The 25,200-nt window shown below is 37.0% G+C and overlaps 1 protein-coding gene across 1 annotated transcript in view; it reads right to left on the reverse strand.

The window, feature by feature from the left end:
- Positions 1 to 22,165, reverse strand: part of LOC121322875 (collagen alpha-1(XVIII) chain-like) — a 101,992-nt gene extending 79,827 nt beyond the window's left edge. The window contains exons 1-2 of the mRNA XM_041263349.1: positions 22,060 to 22,165; positions 21,901 to 21,974 (exon numbers count right to left, since the gene is read on the reverse strand). Coding sequence (XP_041119283.1) covers positions 21,901 to 21,974; positions 22,060 to 22,070 — 85 coding nt within the window. The 5' untranslated portion in view covers positions 22,071 to 22,165. The remainder of the gene's footprint in view (positions 1 to 21,900; positions 21,975 to 22,059) is intronic.
- Positions 22,166 to 25,200: the final 3,035 nt, after the last annotated feature.

Here is a 25,200-nt window from a genome sequence, read left to right on the forward strand (position 1 = left end):
TCAAAGGGAACAAAAAAATGCTACATTTTCAAAAGAAATCAGGCGTCTCAATGCTGATCCACAGAAAGACAGGACTGGGAACAAGACCAGCCATTGTCACTTTCCAAAGTGAAGGCTAATTAAAAGTTCTTGCACGTAATCATAATTTCAACCACCTGACAAGGTGATGCAGCGATACTGCCAAGGCTAGCTCAAACATTCCTGAAGAGAAAATAGAAACTTAAAAAAAGAACCTTTAAAACAGGCATTCTTGATACCTCAGGGGGATGAGAGGAATGCGCCAAGTTAATTATGACTTCCATTATTCTAATACTGAGTCAGCACAAACCTTTTATGCATGCATAGTTTAGGATTTTGACATTATCATAATCTAAAAAAATGTTAGCATTAAAAAGGTCTAAAGGTTTTCCTAACAATTTCAATTAGTATTTCATTGCTTCCATACAATTAAAATACACACGCAGTCATTCATCCTTAACATGCAATAGCCATTAACTATTTTCCAGCATGTTCCTAGAAAACAAGTGGATTGACAGTTTCCAGTCATTAAAAATGCATTTGGTTTATTGTAATTTAATACCACCTCCAGAAAAACAAATTAGTGAAGTGGAATCCTTAAATGGGGGCCTTCGGCATTATGCAAGGGGTTCAAAGCAACTCAATGAAAGATAAGGCTTCAGCTGTCCCTGTCTGATTAGTTGTGTTGTCCTTTAGAAGCTTTTGTCTCAAAATGGCAAAGACCAAATATCATTACATACCCCCTTTCATTTCAGTTTTGAATACACATGGTAAAGTTACTCATCTTGTCATGCGACAGATACTCAAAGAACCACCAATATGTGCCATTTTATGTGTGTAGCTGTTATATCATAAAAATCCTAATAAATATTTACCAGTTACCTTGGAATTGCAGCTTTGCTTGAATTAATAGGTTAGTACATACCTTACATATTTACGACTAATGGCCATTTCTGATGCTTTTACTCCTCCCCAAAATAAGTACCAACTGTAAAACACTAAACGCCGTAGGTTAAGCAGTCATTGTAAAGTTCTTTGGTCAGTTTTGTTTTCAACAGCATGCAGGGCATTAGATTTAGGATCAGTTGATAAACAAAGGGAGTTAATGTAACGTAATGCTTGTAGGGTATACTGTAACAGCTTCTGAAAGCTTGGTTTGCTTAAATCAAAAAGACCAATCTTGTGACATACTGGTACTACCAGAAAAACTTAAACTTCCAACTTTTGACAAGCTTCAAAAGACCAGTTCACCATTAAGACCATTTCCTAATATTGGAATCCCACTGCAATAGTTGATGTTTTATCTTAAATTAAGCCTATAGATGTACAATGCTGGATAATTAGACCTTTGAACACAAATTCCAGGCCTGGATTTCCTGCCATTATCAGCCATCTTAATTGGATGATCTAATTTGAACCTTCTTGCTAAGCGGGTGTCCCTTTACCTATCTGTGACACAGCTTATTCAGTTAGCCACACTAATGCTCACACTGCTTAAATGTAATTTGGTTGTAAAAGGTTCTAAATAGCTGTTAAGAAGCCACTGGGAGATAATTACAACAGGTACATGAAATTTAACAAAGGGCTCAGCTAGTGGGAAAACAGCTCATTTTAGCAACCTTCCCTTCTTAGGTTTCACAGAGACAAAGGCTTAGGAATCTTTATGACTGACTTCGATATCTGCTGGACAAACACTCTCTCACATAAAGTCTGATCTATAAGAGCCATTCAAGGTTGAATAAATGTGCCTTGTAACAGCAATAGACTGCAGTAATGGCTCAGACTAGCTGGTTAACTGCTTGCCTGCACAAGTCAAACTTTAAAAGCTCCCTATTAAATTGCAGTGCAGGAAGAATACGCAACACTCCTGATCTTCTATCAGCCAAAAAGACAGCCGCTGGTTAATTTGTTCCAAGTACAGATTATTAAATGCAGTTGCCCATTGATTTTAAGGAAGCATTTCAATAAGTTGCATGCAAGTGTGCAATGTTTAGTAAAATGTGTTGCAATAAAGTAATGTTGCTTTCAATAAAACAATGCAATTTGATTCATATATGGCCCTATTCACAAAACTTTAATAAGGACTATTTTTAAGCCTGTTTGATTTTCAGCCATTTAAGCGAGGGTTAGCAGTTTATTTCAAAACTAAACAGTTGAGACCCATACAACAAATGGAAGTACACGATAGACAAGATTTATGAAATTATTTTCCTTGCTTTCAACCGCTTCAAAGTATTGTGAAAAGGCCCTCTGATACAAAGATTAATGCAATTCATTGAAAGTATGATGGACAACAAACTAAATCAAGATATAATCCAGCTGCCGAAGAACTCTGTACCATGTTGATTGTGCAGATAGACTAGATCGAAACTGAAAAGCCCTCAGCTCCAGTGGCAATTGTAAGCCAAGCTACAGTATGACGTTGAAGTATTGCCAGCTCTCAATCTCCCTCAGTTAATGTGAGGGTCTGATCTCACAGTCAGAACTGACATTTACAACAAACAAGAGAATTCCTAAAACTACAGAGATCAGCATTTCACATAGGGAGTGAGCAGCCTCTGTGGCAGCCCCAGCTGTTTATTTGAATTGAATGCATAAAAAAAAAGGAGTAAATGCTAAATATTAAATTTTGATAAAAGTTTGACAAAGGGAAAATGCCAAACAAGGTTCCTTTTTTTCAATGCTATTATTTTAATAAAATAAATATGGAGAGGAAAATCCATTAAACCCATAACGACCTAAAAACCCTATGGTAGAAAGTTAGCACCCAAAGTCTAGGGTCATTACCATTCTTCAGTGTTAATCTCAGTCCTTAGATACAGACCTTCAAAGAAATTTAATTGTTAAGGATTAGTGTCTAGACTGCATGACCTTTTCCCTGATTTTCAATATATAATTGGAAGAATCAAGGCCCAACAAGTAGATGGAAGATAACGCAATAACATTTATTAAAGCTTTTCACACTATAAAAAAAATCCCCTGCTGAAAAGGTTCTTTAACAATTTGCTATACACACACACACACACAATGTATTAGTGAAGCTGCGGCCTAGCAGCTGAGTACCAAGCCTCGGCCCCGAAGCCTGACAAAGGGTCTTTCATCAGGAAGACAATGTCAGCACTTCAATTAGCAAGGCAGGGGCTGAAAGGAGATTGAGTCCCATTGTTGGTTCTGGGACATCCTCTTCCTAATGTTTTTATTAACCCTAGTCTTTCTTTTTGACTGAAGGCTACACAAACCAAGTAATGGCCAATTAAACAATTAAATCTATGCAGTACATATACGTAAAAACTGCCTCTATTTCGGTATATTGTCTTCCTTATATTTTACCATTATATTGATCTCTACATTGTTCCCACCCATGGCTACACTACACAACCCAAAACGTTTTAAAGTGGCTAGACAGTTAATGCTTTTGATTGGTTCACCGGTCTGCCATTTTGACATACAGAAGTGAAGCACAGTGTTTATAAAGTCTGCCATTATCTCCTTGGGAGGTGTCAGGAACCACTTTATTTTGTAACCCCTTCCCCATTCTCAGTACCCAAACTGCCCTGCAATACTGCGTATTTGAGGCAAGACTGCAGATACTGTAGTGCCTAACCTTCACCCCTACCTCCTGTACTGAATCCCTCGAGAAAAGTGTGTTATTCAGGAGGAAGGTTTGATCCAGACTGCAACTTCATGAGCTTAGGGTCGAGCATTCTACCAGTTACTTTACAAGGGCTGGCCTAACAAAGTAGCCAGATTTCAGCATCTTTATATCACTGACGGTTGATAATAGCTGGAGAAAAAATTTTACATTTAGTTGCTTACTTTAGTGGCTGCCATTTGCACTATGTATTATATACTGCAATTCAACAGTTTCACATTTTTTCATTCATTTTTTCATCCCCACTGGCATTTCGTCTGTTTGTTCCAACCAGTCTGTCAGTGCAATCATACAGTTAACCGAACACCTGAGTTCCTTGCAGACAGCAGACCCAAACTTGGACAAAAATGCTCAGGCAGACGAATCGCATATCCATTAGATGTGCAGGTTTATGAATACAGTTAAGAGATAGTGTTAAAAGCATTGGTGTGGATTAATCGGACCGACTAATCAACTAAGGATTATGATTAACACAGATTCTGAATTTATTTATTTTTTACATCGTACAGTTACATTTTTGTAAATAAAAGAAAATCAACCAATTTTTAAGAACTTTCTCAGAAAAAAAAAATGGAGGTATACACCAGAAATACCTGAACTGGTCAACAGCCACAGTATTCTAGGGTACCTAAAACAAGATTCCAAATGGCTCAATCTCTTCAGTGCCTCAGGTTCTGCTAGATTCAGAGTACAAGAAGGAAGCCAAGTACATAGCTATGTAAACAACCAATGTTCTGTGAAAATGTTACATTTACTAAAATAAAAATAATAATAAAAATGCTTTAAAAACAAATAATAATAAAAATTTTTTCTGGTTTAGGTCCCGAGAATTCACCACAGTAGAAGGCACTCCCGTGGAGTGCAGGACCTCCCTTGTAGCCTGGGAGAAGCAGCATGGCGCAAATCCACTGTTTGTCCGAGTCCTGAGTCCGGTACAGTGCACACCATGTTTTCCCACCCAGCCTGCCGTAAGGCATTGCCGTCTGTAGAACGGGTCCACCCTCCTTACCGGGTAGGGAGGAATTAGGTCAGCAGGGCAATCCATGGTTCACCACACACCAGCAACCCCTATGGCTGATAGGGCACATGTGGGTCTGCAGTAGAGCCATTCAGATCTGTGTTGTCCTCCAGCACTATTGTTTTTCAAATGTCATTAGTGGGGTGTTATGTAGTTAGTAGTGATTACTGTTTCAACTAATTTATCTTATGACTCATTAATTAAAAATAAACTCTGAGATATAAAATGAAACTGACCAACAGGTATTGCAGATCACCATGGCTGAAAACCAGATATAGATAGATAGATCGATCGATCGATCAATCGATTGATCCCTTTCATTCAGGGAATACAGCACATAGGGGATCAGGTGATGCTGCGTATACTACCCTGGCTTACAAATCCTACCCGTCTGGACGGCTGACAGCTGCTAAGGAAGCATTCAACACCACGCTTGGGCACATACGCGTAGTGGGCACTTGAAAGGGAGGTGGCAGATACTGATGAAACAGACTGAAGTGCATTAATTTGTTCCCAAAATTGCCACTGCCTGCTGTATCTTGCACAAACTCTTGTCAACAACAAAATTAGGTCTTCAGGAATCAGTGGCTGCCTGTGAGACAGAAGGGGAAGGTTACAGTCTCAAGAAAAAAAAAAAAAAAAAAAAAAAAAAAAAAAAAAGCAGTACTGCCATTCACAACAAGCCCAAAACAAATGCAACCCATGTTATTGAGTGTTTATGCAAATTAAAAGATGCGACTCTCAAAAAACAAGCCAGATTCAGCTTATTATAAGCGGACTTGGCAACTGTGAAGCTTACCTCAGCCACCAGTTTCAATTGGACAGCAATCTGAGGAGGCTTGTACCATCAGAGATTCTCTCCTTTCATTTAAGGAGTGTTGGATTTAATGTTGTGTTAAATACTAATGATGCAAACAAATAAAACAATTAATACATTAATTTGCAATTTTATTTGTTGGCTGTTTGTTGGGCTCTTTTGATTGATCGAGCTGGTTCATGACATCCAGTTCGCCAACTATATTTATTAACGTGGAGGTCAGACACACGTTGTCTTTGGACATAGCTGGGATAAAAACAATAAAAAAAAGGATGGGAATTAATTCAGTTACATTTAAGCTGTTCACTTGCTCTTCGTGTTTAACTTGAGCGTAGTTTTTACAGCAAGGGTATTTTCAAACAGCTGCTTTAATACTATAACAAGGGCATAATGCAGTTTATGGCAAGTGGTTTTATAGAGAACTGTAAACTCACAAGAGATATGCAACATGACCAGTCCAAACACAGCAAAAGACAATAATAAAAAAAGCTGTGAACTACACCACTGCTAACCATAAAAATCACCCTTCAGCCACTACTTTCCACCGTCTTGGAATCCACAGTAACAACTGACCTGCTCCTTTGCAATATTTACAGTTAAGAATAAACATGCTCATTAACATTTACACTTGAAATGCGGGTTTCCATGAGAAATTGGGCGTGCATTTTCCCATGTGTTTCATCATTTACACGAGTAAATGAGATTTACCCTATCCCTCTCTTTGGTATTTTTTCGATTGATTTACTCAAGTAATTCTCCCAAACATGCATCGCCATTTCACATGTAAATAGACCTGCATTGAAACCCCATGAATGCTATTCAGGATTCAACCTTTTTTTTTTTTTTTTTTTTTTTTTTTTAAAGCATCAGAATAATATTCTACTCGCAGATCATCGTTGGAGTTAATATAGCATCAAGTCTGTTCTGCTGCACACAACTCGCTATCCTATTATTTTCTTCAGATATGCAAAAAAAAATCCAAAAACCGCTCTTTTGAGATGTATTTACTGCATTTTGTTCGCACATTACACAGCACTGGGAAAATGAGTGTCTGTGTTCTTGTTTCATAAGAGGCCCTGACCAAACATTACATTCTGTGCTGGAAGAAATTCAATATTGAATACTTGTGGACAATCGGCTAAAATAACAGAAACTGCCGATAGCCAAATGTGTTTTTTTCCCTTAAATCGGTACTATGCCGACAGGCTACCAGTGCACCCCTAATCAATATATAATTTGTGTATTGCGGTTTCCACTAAACAACTGAGCATTAGTTCAGAAAAAAAGGTTCACATATTGGCTTTAGTCCTTTCTGACCCACCAGTCATTAATAAATTAGATTTAAGCTTTTATTTATTTATTTATTTAAGAAATCCAACGGAAACAAACAAGACGTTATATTCACATTCATCAGCAATTTGCAGGAAATTGTAGATCTGTTGTCGGCACGACTCCAGGATTTTTCTGGACATATGGAAACAACATCCTATGCAAAGTCAAGCCTCTTTCATTCCAGTCCTAAGTACACATTGCATTTTCATTGTTATTTCTGGCTGCAGTTGAACAGCACAGTTTTGAAAGGATCAGGAAAGCTATTCACTGCATTAGTCCCACGCTTCCTTTTTTTCTTTTGTTACCCTCACCCCTATCCTATATCAAACTGGGCAAAACCAAACATTCCTGTTCACCCTATCCAACCAAACATAATAGGTGAATTTCTAATATGACATGATCACTATAGAGTCCTTAAACCGAACATTACTTAGAACTTGTTTGCTAGCAAAAGTGTACCATGTTTAAGCAAGCAAGAGTAGCAGCTGTAAATTTGTTTGTTTCTTAAGGAGGTGCTAAAGCTGGGTAAACACAAGGAAATGTGTCATTCTGACAACACCTACTGTATTTGACAATACGCCAATATTTAACAGCAGTGAAACACTAAAACAGCCTATATAATCCAAATTGGAGGAAGGCAGGTGGATGTGTGCTTGGAAAAGACTTCAAAAATCCAAAACAATGAGGAGTAAATTGAGGCCAGCATTAAGCAACAAACTTCAAACCAGTTTGAAGCTATTGCTAGAGATATAGACCTATTCCTTCTCCACAAAATGTCTGACAACTGGGTTGGGTAAAGAGTTTAACCTCCTGGTCCAGTACAAGTTTTAAAAGTGAGAACCAACTAAATAAACTTAAATATGTTTGCTTAGTGTCCCCACACTAGCACCACTGTGGAGTATAAAGTTCAGTTATTCAGCGTGTCTATTATTGTCAAGACTACAGATACACAAAGAAAAAAGTTTAACACATGATTTTAATCCCTGTTGAAGTTAAAAGTGCATCAAAACCCTTCCATTTTGCTTCTTCTCCAACGCAGAAGACAAGATGGAGGTTTGTACCGGTCAGGTATACAATGGGTTGATTTGACAATCTGAGCGCCCAGGAGCAATGACAATCAGACAGTACTATTCAAATCAATTCTTTTTATCAGTCCAAACCTCAGATACTATTGTTGACAAAGCTTTTATCCAAACAAAGGACCAAAAACTCCCAACTTGTTTGGTCTGATGTAATTGGATGCAGAAAGACCTCCCAGAAAAGGATAAAAGTGGAATCTTAAACAGTTGGCCGTCCTGGTTAAAATACACAAAAAGAGGAATACATAGTTTCTCCCTTAGCCATAGACACATAATGAGCACGACATGTACTTTCTGCCAGAATATTTATGGTATTGCAAGTTATATAACAAATAAATAGCAAAGGGGATTCTCTTAAGTTTGCTTTTTTTCTGTAGTGAAAGATAACTTTAAATCAAAAGAAACACTTTAAAAGGATCTCCATGAGGTATATATTAGAAATTGACAGCAGGTACTAAAATACTAAGGGGTAGATGTACCAAGACGGGCCAGTCACAGTGCAAACACACCGCAGTTTACATTTTCATTATGACAATTCGCAAAGTGCACATTTTGTCTTATGTACTAAGAAGAAATATGTTAATGAAGTGAGCCACAATATATTAATTTAAATATTATTTGCATCACCTTAACAAGATCTCTAGCAAGAGCTGTATGACATTTTTTCAAATAAAATAGCTGCAGCAGAGGGTGCCAGAAGGATAACGTCTATACATGCAAGGGGGCAAGAATCAAAATAACATTGTTTTTGTTAAATGTAAAAGTCATCTATGCAATGCATCCTGTTCCGTCTTCATTTTACCTATTCTAATACTGTTATACAGATAAAAAATGAAAGGCAGTTTAATCCCATCAGATTCTATAGTGGGGCCCCAACCTTCACTCCCAAAAAGCTTTTCATAATCATACAGTAGCCCCTCAGCAAGAGGTGATGGGTTTAAAAACAAGACAATAAAATCGTACAAATGTACATTTACAGTTCTCGATGTATTTAAAATATAAATCATTGTGCTGTGTGACAGGAATGGCATTGTGGTGACGTCAGGCCAGATGCAGGATGCAAAACAGAGACACTGCAGGGACGGTGAAAAAGGGAGTTTGCGCCGTTTATTTCAAACAAAAATAAAAGATTTAAAAACAAAAAAACACTGCTCACAGAGCAAAAGTAAATTAAAATAAAAACAAATCTCGAACACAATAACCAACTAAAGGTCAGGCTGGGCAATTCACTCATTGTTCCTTAGTTTTTTTAAATTTGTTTTGTTTTGTTCCCTCTTTCCGCTCGCTCTGGTTCTTCCTCCGAACTGCCGCACAGACCATGGACAGCTGCAGGCTTTTTAAACAGGTGACCATCTCCCGATCAGCAACAATTACACAACCAATTCAGCTCGGCAGATGGTCACCTTCTGCACAAAGTTTTGAATTACTGGCAGAGAACGAGCTGCCAACCTCTGAAATAGCAATGTGTTTTGGGTAGGCTACACATTACATTATGTAAAATTATAAATTTGTACAGTAGGCCTATACAGTATACAGTAGTAAAATCAAATGAATACCTAGAGCACTTATTTTGGACTTTACCCTACTATTAATACAAAATACATAATACTGCTGCACCGTACACATCGGTGTACAATGCGAATAAAAGATTATTTTAAATTGAAACAAAATTATTTTATGTTTTTTTAAAATTTTTTAATTATTATTATTATTTTTTAACTTGGTCTACTTAGTAGCCTAGACGATTAAAACACAAAAAATCATGGTCCTATACAGATGCTCAGAATGAGCTGGAGGGGCTAGTGGCACATGTGTATGTCCATTGCTCCCAACATGCTGGTGTCCTGGGGAAAAAATAGACCGGGGAAAAAGTGGATCGCAGTCTAGAATGTAAAAGGTCCGATAGTTTCTAAGGTTTATGCACAGATCGCTGTACTGGTGCTACATCTGGGGAATTAGTAGATCGGATATATTAACAAAAAATAAATACTTTTAAATGTATTTTGTAAGTATAAATTTACATAAATAAGTAGATCAGCCGTATTTGACAGTATAACAATACATAAATTAAAATGAAGTTTGTAAGTGTAATGTGTATGTCTGTTTAACAAATGTTATTGCAACTCAAAGTTTTTGATATTTAACGTGTAGGCAGTAGATAAGGAAGTGGATTTTGTAAGTATAAATTTACAAAAATAAGTAGATCAGATATTTGACAGTATAATGATAAACAAGAGAATGCTGTAATATACATTAACAATAAATACTCTAGTTCTTCTACTCTTATTTTTCTTTAAAACTAGGATGATAACGTTTAATCGGGAAAACCAGAAATGTGATAGAAATTTGTTTTCAAGGTTTGTAAGTACACCCTGACTTTAGTGAAAATTAGGTACTTGGGTGTTTGTCTCAAAAATACATTGAGCACAATTGGCAGCACATAAGAAAAAGCGGACTGAGAAATGCCAGCAACAGTTGTGACTGTTTAAAACATGGTTTCAAAAGTTCTTAAAAATTTTATGCAATTGTAAGTTTCACAATTGCCTGCAGCTTTAGTACATCTCATTACAATACTTTTGATCCCTCATTTGCACTATCTCCACCATGTTTTAGCAAATTTCTGCAGGAATGCCAAGAGTGACATTCATTTAAGGCGAAAGCGCAAAGAACTGCGGCTGCAAAGCACTCATTAAAATGATGCTAACAGCGTTGCGTTTGTTTAGTACATTTCAAGCTACATTCTGACTGGTTTGCAACGTTAGCGACAGACACAACGTTTGAGTGCATCTACCCCTAAATGTTCTAATGAAAATGAAGGTACTTTTAATAAATAAAAAAAAAAAAATACACAAAAGGTTTATTTTTTTCAAAATGTCCTATAAAATGAAAATAAAAATGTAATTTTTTTCAGTTCTGTGAATTATTTTCTTATATCTGTGGATTGTTATTTAAACAGATGTGGCTGCATTCTAATCATATATTAAAACATAACCTTATGGGTATTATTGCCTTATGGTATTGATAAATGAGTGGCTTTACATACATGGTTACATATTCCCAGTTACTGTATCAACTCGCCTCAACCTACGAAGGGATTCACTTTTAGAAGAGAAAGCCGCTACAAACACTAGAAATATTATGCTTTGGGCAAGTATGGAAATCCTACTTGAGGAGCAAGGACTGAGAGAGGTAAGAAAGCTACACAGATACCATCAGAGAGGAACTTTGACCTCAAGCCCTTGGTGAAGATTTGAGCCAGCCTGTCCCAGTCTCTGCTCAAACCCTGCATGAGGTAACCGAAAAGTGATGTTAAACACACCCAGCTCCACAGCAGAGCTCTAAGCACTGCAGCTGTGAAAACACTAACAGACATTCACTCTCCAGAGATAACGTCTCCACTTTTTTTCTAAATTGTAGGTTTTAGCCTTATAACAATGTAAAAATGGTAGGACTAAAAACTTGGAATGCAGTGATCTGCGGGGCAAACAGAATAAGAATGCTGGACTATAGGGCGTGGCCACTTTAGTAAAATACAAACAAGCACCTCAAGGATGTGAACCATGTGATGAAAAATGGGTATATGAAGGGATTATTACGACAGGGCTGTAGGGGATGAATGGCGATTAGGTAATTAATACAAAAAAAAAAAAAATGAAATGAGGCGGGGTCAAGCACCCCCCATCACTATGGCTAAAATGACCAAAACACCAAGAGAGAGTCACGCAGTACCTAGGGTAATGTTCAGAACAAAAAAAAAATAACAATAAAATAAAAATAAAAGGTAACACCGATTCTTGATCAATAACGTAACAGCATGGTTCTTAGAAAAGTAGTTAAATTGAAGTTTGAAGGATTGCACTGGTCTGTAAGATTTGTATTTAAGTGCAACATGTACAGTGATTTTCAAATATTTTAACATCTTACTGATCAAGAGGACCGTCTAGAAGAGGAGGGTTAGGGATGCAAAGGGGGTCATTGATGGTGCTCCTGAGGGAAACCTAACTGGCTAAGAAGGAAGACTTTACAGTATTTAAAGGTTTCTCAGGGCATCAACGCTTAAGACTGTAATGTTTAACAATGCCAATTACAAAACCTTGTCTTGAGCTGCAGGCCCTAATTATAGTTTTCCTGTTGAGTCTGACAAAGTAAAACATCCTTAAGTGTCCGCTTTAGCAGGTCAAGAGCAAACCTAAAATAAACAGCAGCTGTTTCCAAAACAGAGAAAAGTGTAAGGTACTGCACGCAGGAAATAAAAATGTACATTATAAATATCATATGGGAGATACTGAAATTGGAGAAGGAATCTATGAAAAAGACCTAGGAGTTTTTGTTGACTCAGAAATGTCTTCATCTAGACAATGTGGGGAAGCTATAAAAAAGGCTAACAAGATGCTCGGATACATTGTGAAAAGTGTTGAATTTAAATCAAGGGAAGTAATGTTAAAACTGTACAATGCACTTGTAAGACCTCATCTTGAATATTGTGTGCAGTTCTGGTCACCTCGCTATAAAAAAGATATTGCTGCTCTAGAAAGAGTGCAAAGAAGAGCGACCAGAATTATTCCGGGCTTAAAAGGCATGTCATATGCAGACAGGCTAAAAGAATTGAATCTGTTCAGTCTTGAACAAAGAAGACTACGTGGCGACCTAATTCAAGCATTCAAAATTCTAAAAGGTATTGACAGTGTCGACCCAAGGGACTTTTTCAGCCTGAAAAAAGAAACAAGGACCAGGGGTCACAAATGGAGTTTAGAAAAAGGGGCATTCAGAACAGAAAATAGGAGACACTTTTTTACACAGAGAATTGTGAGGGTCTGGAATCAACTCCCCAGTAATGTTGTTGAAGCTGACACCCTGGGATCCTTCAAGAAGCTGCTTGATGAGATTTTGGGATCAATAAGCTACTAACAACCAAACGAGCAAGATGGGCCGAATGGCCTCCTCTCGTTTGTAAACTTTCTTATGTTCTTATGTTCTTAACCTTTAAAATAACCCCTAGCCATTTCTATTTGGGGTTAAGAATACAAAATAAATTAATAAAAAATCTACCTGATTCTCTTGATACCTAGAGGTACATTAACATGAACAAATTATACAGCAATATGATTTTACCATGAATTCTAGATCATTTGTGCATTAAAAAGGTTGGTAGCACTGTAGGTTTTTCAAACTTCCTGACACTCAGTTAAATGTATTGGGAATTAAAAGTAAAGACTATTTGAATTTAAAAGGGCAGGGCAATACAATACAGTTCTATTGTCCTGATAAATTACAAGTATTGAAGCGCAATGTAACTGGAAGACAAGACTACAGTCTGCAATGTAATGGCTTGTGACCACAGCTGAAGGACAAAAGATACACATCAACAGTTGACCCATCTGCTAAAGAGTACCTGGAGTTCAAACAGGGTTTCTAAGGGTTAGGAGTCAGGCATTGTTCACGGAGGTCAATCTCCCAGTTGGTACAGTAAGAACTTGACAGGCTTGGAATTGGCTTTTAGGCTAAATGTACTGCATGTGCCAGACTGTGTGTCAAACACCTGCTTAGGAGTCTTATAAAAGCAGGATGAAGAGATAGAGAGAAAGAGAGAGAGAGAGGGAGAGAGCGCCAATAAACCATTGTCCAATAAATCACTGAGCCAAACAATACTTTGGTAACTGCTGGCTTTTATGGTAATGGGAATTTTAAGCTACCTCCGCCCCCAGTCCAACTCAACTTCAAAATGCCCAACATATGTTATCTATTTCACGATCTTCTTGTGATCCGAGCTGTTAAGGATGCTGGGGTCGTAAATGTAATTGCTTGCAAACAAGAGCAGGCAGCAGTAATGTTAGCCCACAGCAGACACCTAAATCGAGGCCCATTTCAAAGCCATGCAAATCAACTGGATTTGAATGGGGAGATAAAACATGTAAAAATGTAAAGCTGCCGACCATGGACGGGAGCTCCCAGGGAGCATCACACAATTGACCGCGTGCCGCCCGGGGGGGGGGGGGTTAGGTCAACAAGGATGTCCTCTGCTCACTGCACCCCAGCAACCGCTGTGGTCTGGCCCGGTGCCGGCAAGCTTGCCTGTAAGTTGCCCAGAGCTGCGTTGTCCTCCGATGCAGTATCTCTGAGGTGGCTGCATGGTGGTCCTGCAGTGTGCAAAAAAAGCAGTCGGCTGACGGCACATGCTTCGGCCGTCCCAAGTCGGGGGTGGTAGTGGTGAGCAGAGTCTATAATGCATTCGCTATTCCTAATTGGGGAGAAAACTGTAAAAAAAAAAACAACAATTGGTGACTACTAAATAAAAAAATTAAAAAAGGTTAATAGGAGAATGGCTATCATAAAATACATTGTCCTAGAAGTGTGACACAGTTCTGCCCTCTAGCACTTGTTGAACTTAAAAAAAAACTTTAAAAACATTAAAGTACTTAATCATTTAAGGATGCTCAGTAGAGTAAACCTACTTTAAAGCCCTCAAAGTGAGTTTAAGACCGTATACACAAATGTTGTACACATATAAAACCCTTATGAATTACATAAGCAGAACACTTACAGTAGTAATTGTATAAACACTCTGACATCTATATTGTATAAAGTAGTCTACTCATGCCAAACAAGATTTACTAGATTTTTTTTTTCATTTTTTTTTTTTATATTTGTTATAGATATCTCAAATGCTCTGTTGATTCTCAAGAGAAGAATGGAGTGACTTCGGGTTCCCAGGCAGTAACAACATGCCAAGCAGCAATGAGCCAACAAACAAACATAATAATAATAATAATAATAATAATAATAATAATAATAATAATAATAATAATAATATCAGCCTTTAAAGAAGATATTCTTGTGACAACACTGTATTCCATGCACTGATCTTGAGTATGTTTACCTCCCAATCACAAGCATAAAAACCAAACACCTCCGATAAGACTGAAAATACAGACTAAACAAAGCAGGAGAAAAACAAATATGACCCTGCTCCTTGAATTGTGATAATTCATCCTGGATGCCACCAAAGACTTTAAAAGCCATACTGGAATGTTATCTACTTCATAGGGTTTTGTTAATGGACAAAACCCTTATCCTTCCCCGCCCACTAACTCTCATCTTTCATAACCTTATTCATCCCTTTGAAAGTTTATCTGTTTTACCAACCCTAAGAAAGATAAAGGTAAACCACTCAGCTGCTGAAAGAATGTGGTTTCTTAAAGTATGGTCTTGTGACCACACAGCCAGAAGGTAGATATGCTAAAGTTCAGCTATATGTGTGAATTAGAGGGAGGAAAATCTGAATCTGTGAGAATATTATAAAGCCAATGTAGACAGAAACATAACTGGGTTAAGTGTAAAATCATCAATGTCACAGTTCTCATAGGTTCCAAAGAACCTCAAAAAAAGGTTAATAAATGTTATTGAGTCGCTGCACATTTTCCCTTGAGGCTTAATTGGAAGATACCTGTACAAGAGTTTTGAGGTTTGTCTAAGTTCACAATCAAAGATGGGAAAACTGCGATGCAATGGGAGTCCTAAATTATACCCTGAAAACTACTGGACATTAAATCAAAATCAGACAAATGCATTTGTGGTGGCATTAGCTGAAACATTTATCTTCTTTAGTCAAATGATTATATTTTCTAAAAAAAATATTCATGCCATTTAGGGCTACTTTAAGGAACGCTCTTCAAATCATCAGCCCATCTTAACTGGCTATAGTTATTTGTTGAGTTTAAATCATACCCACCAGCAGCTTTGTTGTCAGGGGTTATCAAGCATCCATTTTAGAAAAGCTGTGTCAACGTTTATCAGCTCTTATAATGAGCGCTTCTACAGCCTGCCAAAAGCATAAAGAGGCTGCATTAACCTTTGACTACTTGTGAATCTGTTTATTGGCTGGAAAATTGATGGATTTAATGAGCCAGAAGAGTGAAATTCATGTACCGCAAACTGTAATTGCATTACACACTGACCAAATGTGCCTAACAGAGACCCCCACTGGTTAGCATATATATACTGCAAAGGTATGGCAACACAACTCAAGCTTTCACAAATGGGACAAATTAAATGTACTCAAATGCTATAACTTGGCTGGGCGCCTACCTGTAAGTTGCCCAGAGGTGGCTGCATGGCAGTATCTGCAGAGTGAAAAGAAGCGGACGGTTAACGACACACGTTTCTGAGTACGCGTGTGTCCATCTTCGTCTCTCAGCGTGGGGGTAGCAGCAGTGAGCTGGGTTGAAATCAAAATAAATTGGGCTTTCCAAATTGAAAAAAAAACCTAAAATATGAATATAAGCTAGTCCCCAGCATGCCTGTATTGTAGCTGTAATGTCAAGTGATGAGTGGAAACAGACTGAATTAACATTTCAGTAAACACAACACTTTCCAGAGATATTTCATTTTCACCATCAACAGCCATGTATATAGGTGGTCTCTGGTTCATGGGTCATGCAATGAAGTGAGACAGACACAAGAGTCATTTTCTCCCTCTGTGCAGTAGCTCAAGTACATATCTAAAAAAGGCTTAACCCTGTTAAAATGCCCATTTGACGTATCATATTATACTATAATTCTCTATCTTCTCTACATGTGTAGGCCACAATTTTAGCATCTAGCAGTTACACAAATAACCACCACTATCCATATAGAAAATATAAAGACTGGGATAGCTGTGTTCAGTTGTAATACTAAGAATGCATATAACTGGTAAATTATGGATGATAGAAAACTAATTCATAACACTACACAATTGTAAACATTTTCCAGATTTCAGCCATTCAGGTTCCAAGGAAAGCTGTCCTTTACCACACAGTAGATAACTTTCTTGCTCAAATAGTACCTGAGCTTGAAGCAGACAAATGGGCTCATCATTAATAAGTCCAATTAGTGGTGCACAGACACAAACAGTGCTGTCAGACTACACACATGGTTTTATCTACTGCATTCACCATAAAGGTACGTAGTAATGTGCAGTATGTTAAATCAAATATGTATGAGCATCAACTATCAGTTACATAGAACAGCTGTGAAGTCGAGAGGAGAACCACTCAGTAAATGAAATGTACTGCCTTAGGAAGGCTAAAGTAGTAGGGCTACTGAATTTACAAATCGCACAGTCGTGGAATTAGGCATTGGACAATTTTACAGCGTTGTCTTTTCACCTCGCAACTCCAGTTTTCTGTGTTTTTTTCTTTTTACACTACACCCAGCCAAGTTGAGTTAATTCATGTGACTTCACACACATGTCTGCTGAAACTCCATAGCAGCTCTACCAACGATGAAAAAAGAAAAAAAAAAAAAAAAACATTTCAGCAAGGCAGAGCTAAAACATTTTCTGATAAACTACACAAGGATGGCAGGATACTAGTCTACAAATGTTAATGTCATTCAATTGATCATGTATGAGTCAATACCATTAAGATCATATTGCCAGTCATAAACACGCAGAGAACAAGAAAGCAAAAAACAGCCAAAAATGCAAAGCACAGCATTCTTCTATGCTGAAAAACTTAGACCTAAAATAATTAGCAATGTTAAACCATGACTGTTTCTTAATTCAATTATATTATCCGACGATGATGAAACGAGCTCAAAGCTATTTTTCTAGCTAATACATTCCATAAAGGAAATTGATCACTTTACTGTGTAAAGCATGTAGTCACTACACTACACACCATTGGTTTCATAAGACATTCTGTCTGGAGAGACACTTCTTGTTAAATTTAACAAATAAGGCAGAATTAGCAAAGACACAAGGGGGCACTATTTAAATTACAATCAGGTGACACACAGTAGAGAACCTGTGTAACGTCAGTCAACATGCCTTTTTTTTTTTTTTATCAAAGTGTTTCATATTTTATCCTGGTTACAGTAATGCCGGTAAAATGCTAAATTTAATTTGTAGAGTACTGTAAACAGGATTACTCTCACGTGACATTGCTGGACTGTTACTAAACGGTTTAATATTATTTAAATGTTTCATTGTTATTTTAATGCTAGCAATAAGCTAAACAGGTCTTTTCAAAACACCTTAATTTGTAAACTGAGTAGAATACTGTAAATATGAATCTCACAACAGTGCTGGACATCTGTGTTCTTAACTACTGTAATATAATTAAGTTTTCCTGCTTATTTTAATGCCAGCAATGAGCCAAGTGATGTCTATAAACAGAATGACATGTTTGAAGTGTCTTCATGCTTTACTTACTATTTCAGCAACAAGAGTCTGATTGAAATGCTTGGCCTAAAATAAACTAATAATAATAATAATAATAATAATAATGGTAATATGTGGCAGGGTAGAAGCCTTGCCGGTGCAGAGGTGTGCGTGCATTTGTGGAATACTGGGTTGGTCAAGGAGGGGGTTAAATTCCTCCCTGCAATAACATGTGGGAATGTGTATATAAAGCGTGATCACGGGAGCTATTGTTACAATTAATGTTGGTGAAGGTTAGGGTTGGTGTGTTTTGCTGTGCTCTCACAGACTGAGAATTATCGTTGGTGTTTAGGGGAACATGAATTCATGTTTCAATGGAACCGGCTGCTCAGTCTAAAACCACAGTGCAGTTAAAATATTTTGTATCGTTTTTATATAACTGTTTCACAGTCTGCTTTATCTTTGCTGCACCCTGGAGTATACTTTTCAATATACTCCTGATTTGAATTTCTATTAGGGAGTGTTTGCCAGGAGAAAGAGAATTTCTCTTATGAGCATCACAGGGTAACCAGATCATGCTCCCTCCTGCAACGCTGCTCCTTTTCTGTTCCCACAACAGGCAGCTAAATTTACAACCAATATCAAAACAAACAGTATTATATCACACAATATCCCTGTGATACAAACAATGCAGGTTACAGCAAAGGCAAATGAATGTGTAACACCAAGATATTTTTTTCCTGTTCATGAATTTCAGCATTAAAAACGTGTACCTTGGTACCTAAAATATTGGGAAACGTAGAAAACTATGTATAACAACCAGACTGTGCTATGATAAAGAAAGGGTTAATGTATGTTACAAACAAGCTGTGCGAGTATGCAAGAGTGAGAGGGACAGAAGCAGCTCGGGGTGCAAGTTTTGTCTACTGAAGCAGAACATCCTGTTATTAGTACACTTCATGGTAAATAGGATAAGATAAGCAAGAACTTGTTAATGTAATGTAAAGAATGGTTTTGAGGAAACAAAGCTAAATGATTCAGGTTTAGCAAATGATTAGATACAAGGCAGGTTATGACACTGATGCAATGTAACCAATAAGGTCATGCATGCAATTAAAGTTGTGTGTTAAGGAAACAGGGGGTAATGTCACCCAAGGTTATAACTGTCAATAAGCTTATAATCTGATATACTTTAGTTCCTGTCTTCACTATTCACTATTAAATAAAATAAGGCTTAGGATTAAGGTATAACTACCACAAATCCCTACAGTATCACTCCCACAAAGGCATTAAAATGCTATCCGCCTCCACACTGAAAGGGACCAACTATTGGAAACGGAACACCAGGACAGAATTTACTTTATATGGCAATTGAAGAAAAAAATAATGAGATTGTTACAGAAAAGGCAAACTGAAAAAAACACCTAGCAAAAAACATACATAAATGAGAACCAGGTTATTGAATTGTTCTGACATGCACAATACAGCAATTCAGTGTAAACCTTTCTTCTATACCTAAAAAAGCATATTGGTGGTTTGAAATGCTATTTGTACGGCAGGGTCCCAAGAACTCTATCTGTTTCTTACAAGAGCCATGTGGAACAATAAAAAAGTGTTTATCTGTATCTTTTACAGCCACAGGCTATCCAAAACCACCCTGTGCTCAGTTTTGGTAGTATTTACACAAGCTGTGGTTTCACCTGACTGCAACCTTTATACTAGGCCATATACATGTATATACATGTGTAATATATATATATATATATATATATATATATATATATATATATATATATATATATACACACACACACACACATGTCCACTAACTCCTATTGGACTATTCTGTCCAACATAAATGAAAACATATGTACAGTAAGATGACAGCTGACAGTTGCTATCTCTCCCAATCATTAGCAATGGTGTTGTGTTGTAAACGTCTAGCTATAAAGTTCTTGTTTAAGATGGGCCACTATTTTGACAAGAAAACTACCCTTACTTCTAAAAATAAATTTCACAGCTTGTCCAGAGGCACACGCTGGTCTTTTGTAATGATCTAAACATTGACACCCTTCCATTTGTAAACCTCAAACACTAGAAGGATTATTAAAGAGATGTGACATTGAGATCTGCAACTGTTCAGATCATTAAAATAGACACCAACAAGCTAATAAAGTTTACTCAACCTTTTTTTTCTTAGCAATGAGCATAAATCACATAAATCCAAACTGCTGTTACCCTTGTATTCAGAAACAGATCTACAGTGGGCAGTAGTGACACCCCATACATACCCTGATTCTATCAGTTTTGCTGACACCTACAGTAAATTATCACTTCTTTTAAACATGCCAAGAAAAATTGGATACAATGTTTTACTGGTTTACTGGTTTGTCACAAGATGTATACATTTACTGCCAGGGTAATGCTTAATATACTAAATTCAAATTTGGCATTCCTCTCCAGACTTACCAGCAGATCTGATGTTATTTTGATTTAAATATTTATATATATATATATATATATATATATATATATATATATATATATATATATATATATATATATATATATATATATATGTTTGGGGACAAATCCTGCATGTGTAGGAAGGAACCATGGAACCACAAAACCACAATTGAAACTATAAATCAATAATAATAAAAACACCCTGTATGGGGAGTATCTGTCATATTGCCTGTACAAGCATAAAACTGTGGATACCTTTAACAATAAGGTTTAACAAGTCTCATCACAGTATGCCTACTTTCTTCCCTGTGCTACCATGAAACGTTTTCTTGTCCAAAAGGCCGCTAGTCTTTACAGCCATGCAACTGTTCCCTTCAGGTCCAGCAGAAAACACACTCACTCATTCAGGAATGGAAAGGAATTCAAATGTTGACTATGGAGCCATAAGAGACCAGGCTTAAAACAAACAAATTCTGCGATCTCTTTCTTTGGAAGCTACCACAATGCAAGCGTCAGTAGTTTGTAAGAGAGATACAATTTTGTAAGATGACAATGCCCCAGGTTTAAAAATAGCTTATTGTCCTGAAAAACGCACAACGGACAAACTATAATAGGGAAATCAGAGACAGATAGATAGATAGATAGATAGATAGATATAGTACAATCCAATAGACTCCTACACAGGTACATATGCCCTAGTCAGTCCATGTCAAATGTACTTATGGCTATAGTTAAAACTTTATATTTACAAAATGGAATTATCTTCACTTTACCAAGCGATTTGAGCTCGTTGGGTATTTGTTAGTTTTCTTGCTTCAACATCACCCAAAATACAGAGCTGCCAGATTTAATGAAGATGGGAATCGCCGCATCAATAGCTGAAAACGTGCTTTGTTGACGCAGGGTATTCGAATGTAAATATATCCCTGCTAGGGATTTACATTTCACTTTTTCTTTAACATTCTGTGCGCTACCGATGTGCTTAAGGGAAGGAATTAAACTGTTAAACTGGGTGAATTGACAAACGATTTTATACCGACTTCTAATGTCATAACTAAGTATTTACTTATCTGAGATTATGTAGCCATTAGTTTAAACACTGCTTACAATGTATCAGTATTTCAAGACAATTCATTTATCTTTTAGGTCTTGGTTTTTTTTTAACAAAGCAAATATATATCTCAAAACATGGTACTACCGCAAAAAAAAAAAAAAAAAAAAAAAAAAAATTGCAAAACGTAAATAACCACTTTTAATTCATTTCGATGAAATCCTAATTTATTATTCGGATTAAGACAAAGCGCCAGGCTTTGTCAAATTTACAAGAGTTTAACATATTTAATATGAAAACAGACATATTCCTCAAGTTTCTCTTACCTGGTCCTTGAGATTCTATTGGAGACGCAGCAAAAAAGACAAAGAAAAAGACCGGCTCCAGCCACAAGAGACACCTGTAATGAAGGACAAGTAAAAACCGGTGAAAAGTTCCAAATTGTTTTCAAACTTTTTTTCTGCAAAAAAAGTGAAAAGGCGTACCTGTTGTGCATTGCAAATTCAGTTTCTGTCCTGAGAAGGGCTACATAAGTTAAATAAAAATATATGTGTGTGTGTGTGTGTGTGTGTGTATATATATATATATATATATATATTATATATATATATATATATATATATATATATATTTTTTTTTTTTTTTTTTTTTTCTGGCTCTCCCCAAGATTTGGAGTGAATATAAGCCAGTAAAACAGCTGATGAGACTGAGACAAGCAAGTGCAAACTGTGGCGAGAAAAATGTGGGGAGAAGTATCAGATTATAGACTAGTATCCCGCTGGGTCCTAAAGCCTGCAATGCCCTTGTTGAAAAGACCGTGCAGTTTTGCAGTCGATTAACTTAATAAAAAGAGGGTCGTTCATGTCATGAGATGTTCCCCACGGGTCCTAGCGCCTGTGGCATTTTAACGCCTCAAAGGAGGGATTTAGAAATATTCGAGCCCTATTCACAAAGCTTTAACTCCTGAGTTATTTAAAGAACGTTTTTTCAGAAGTCTATTTTTGTATGATACAATTTGATATTCATGAAACTGTTTGAGAGTGTTAAAAAAAAGTCAGCAATATTCTAGAATAGTTTAATGGACGTCTAACAGAATCTACTCTATTAAAACCAAGGGTGAAAAGTAACAAAGTAGAAATACTTTTACACTACTTAAGTTCTTTTTTTTGCGACAATTTTACTTTTACTTAAGTATGTTTGTTTAGAAAACATGATACTTTTTACTCCATATATATATATATATATACTATATATATATATATATATATATATATATATATATATATATATATATGCCGCAGTTGGCAAATTGGTATACAAAATTAAAACTGTGTATACATTAATTCCACGTTGGGCAAATACACGGTTGGCGAGGAATTACTGAATATAAAAATCTGACTTTGGGCACTCCAGCTAAAAAAAGTTTTGCCATCCCTGATATAATATGTTGATGCCCAACCAGAGACTGTTTTGATTTTTAAAATAACCAATCAACGAACACAACGAAACCCCCAACAAAGAAGATACTGCTTTTGAGTAATTTGACTAATCTGTGTTGTGGTCCCTCTTGTTTAGCTGCAGAGGATGCATTTAGCAGTTTCAAAACAGGATTTCACATTTTTAACATTTGATCCTGGAACTGTTTCATGAATTGTTTTTTATTTATAGGATAAAGGTTGTGAATAAAATTTAAATTCCTGATTTGAAATTTCAATGTATATTAGTATAGGTGTGTGCAAAATAGTAGTGCCCCCTGATAAATATACTTGGTGTGTAATTTAGGGTAACAGCAGATTTCCATGGGTAGAATTTAAGGGCGGCTACTTTATACTTCTGATACTTGAATGCTTTTAAGATATGGTACTTATGTACTTTTACTCAAGTAGTTTTCTAGAAGGATACTTTGACTTTTACTTCATTACATTTTTTAAGTAACAGCACTTTTACTCACATTTGAATAGTTTTTCCACACCAGATTAAAACTAGTGATGGGCATCAATATCGATATTTTGATATGGTATCAATATCGTTTGATATTGATAACAATTTCCATAACACAATATTGTGGGATTTAAAAGAAAAGCTTGCAGAGACATACTTTGTAATTCTAATACTGCTAAAATACAAATCCAGTATACACACATATACACACAAGGGCACATTTACATACACACTGACCAATCGCTCAGACCCTCTGTCCCGCACAAGCAGCTGATTGAGGGAATCGAACACAAACCACAGTGCAGCCAACACAGACCACCTCTCTCATACAGCTTCACTGTGCATGTGACACCCCAGGCAGCGCGTCAGCACTGCCTAGACATAAAACGCGTTTCCACTCACAAACTCACGCAGAGTGACACACACAAACAACGCGGAAGATAGGACAGCGCAAACATACACACACCAATACGTAACACTAACACTCCCACTCACCTCCCAGCGTCCAGTCCAACGCAGTCCACACTGACACGCCATTACAGTATTAGATAAAGGTCGGGGCCCACAATAAGGTCCTGCACTGGATCTGTCTTTCCCTTATTCCGCCACTGACTTGTCCAGCATACTTTAGTCCTATTAGCATATCTGCAGCATTCTTTATATTAGTTGTCATGCTAATGGCCTTGAAAAAATATAAATGCAGATCTACTTTACTTCAAAAAATGACCAGAACGGGTTAGATATTCCATAGCTTTCAAGACCTTCCAGTGCAAATGTTATACATAATTTTGATCTTAGTATCCTTTACTGTGACCACTGTTTAAAAAATAAATAAATAAAAAAATAAAGGCAGAGAGTTGAGGCTAGTCTTAATTAGCTTGCTTGCACATCAGTGATCTACAGGTAGTGGACAAAGAAATGGAAACACCAATGTAAAGTCATTTAGTACGGCCTGTATGCACCATGGCATAGAGTCTACCAGCCTATGGAATTCTGAAGGAGGGATGCGGCACCATTATTCCACAAGAAAGTCAATCAAATGATGTCTGGTTGATGGAGGTGGAAAATGCTGTCTCAGGCTTAGTTCCAGAATATCCAGTAATTGCTTGATTAGGTTCAGATCTGATGACTGAGAATAGATAATGACATATAGATAACATCAGTGTCATGATCATCAAACCATTGGGTGACCACACGTGCTCCATGGATGGACGCATTGTCATCCTGGAAGACCCCCCCCCCCCCCCCCCCCCCCCCCCCCCCCCCCCCCCCCTTCCAGCATGGTAGACAATCATTTTGACAAGATTAGTGTCTTACAAAGTCCTAAATACCAGATGCCAACATTCTTCTCGACCCTGTGTGCACATTTGTTTTGTTCAGAAAGTGTACAGAAAACAGGTGTTGTAGGTAGCTGGTCAACATATGTTTAAATACCAAATTATAGACCTGTGCCTGGTGTCAGCTCTAGATGAAACAGCTAGCCTGTCTTCTTCTGAGATGAAAGACCAATTGACCCATTTTTTAAAGAAAGATCACATTGCTGGAAGCGGGCAACAACAAGAAGTGGATATCGAGAAAACTACATCTTGGCAGTTCCCAGCCTGTAGTCCAGTCCTGTGACAACATCCCAGGTCCACCTGAACAATTCCCCCAATCTGAAGATTATGAAATACTACAGATGGAAG

Source organism: Polyodon spathula, chromosome 11 (genome assembly GCF_017654505.1).
Source record: "Polyodon spathula isolate WHYD16114869_AA chromosome 11, ASM1765450v1, whole genome shotgun sequence".
Classification (NCBI taxonomy): domain Eukaryota; kingdom Metazoa; phylum Chordata; class Actinopteri; order Acipenseriformes; family Polyodontidae; genus Polyodon; species Polyodon spathula.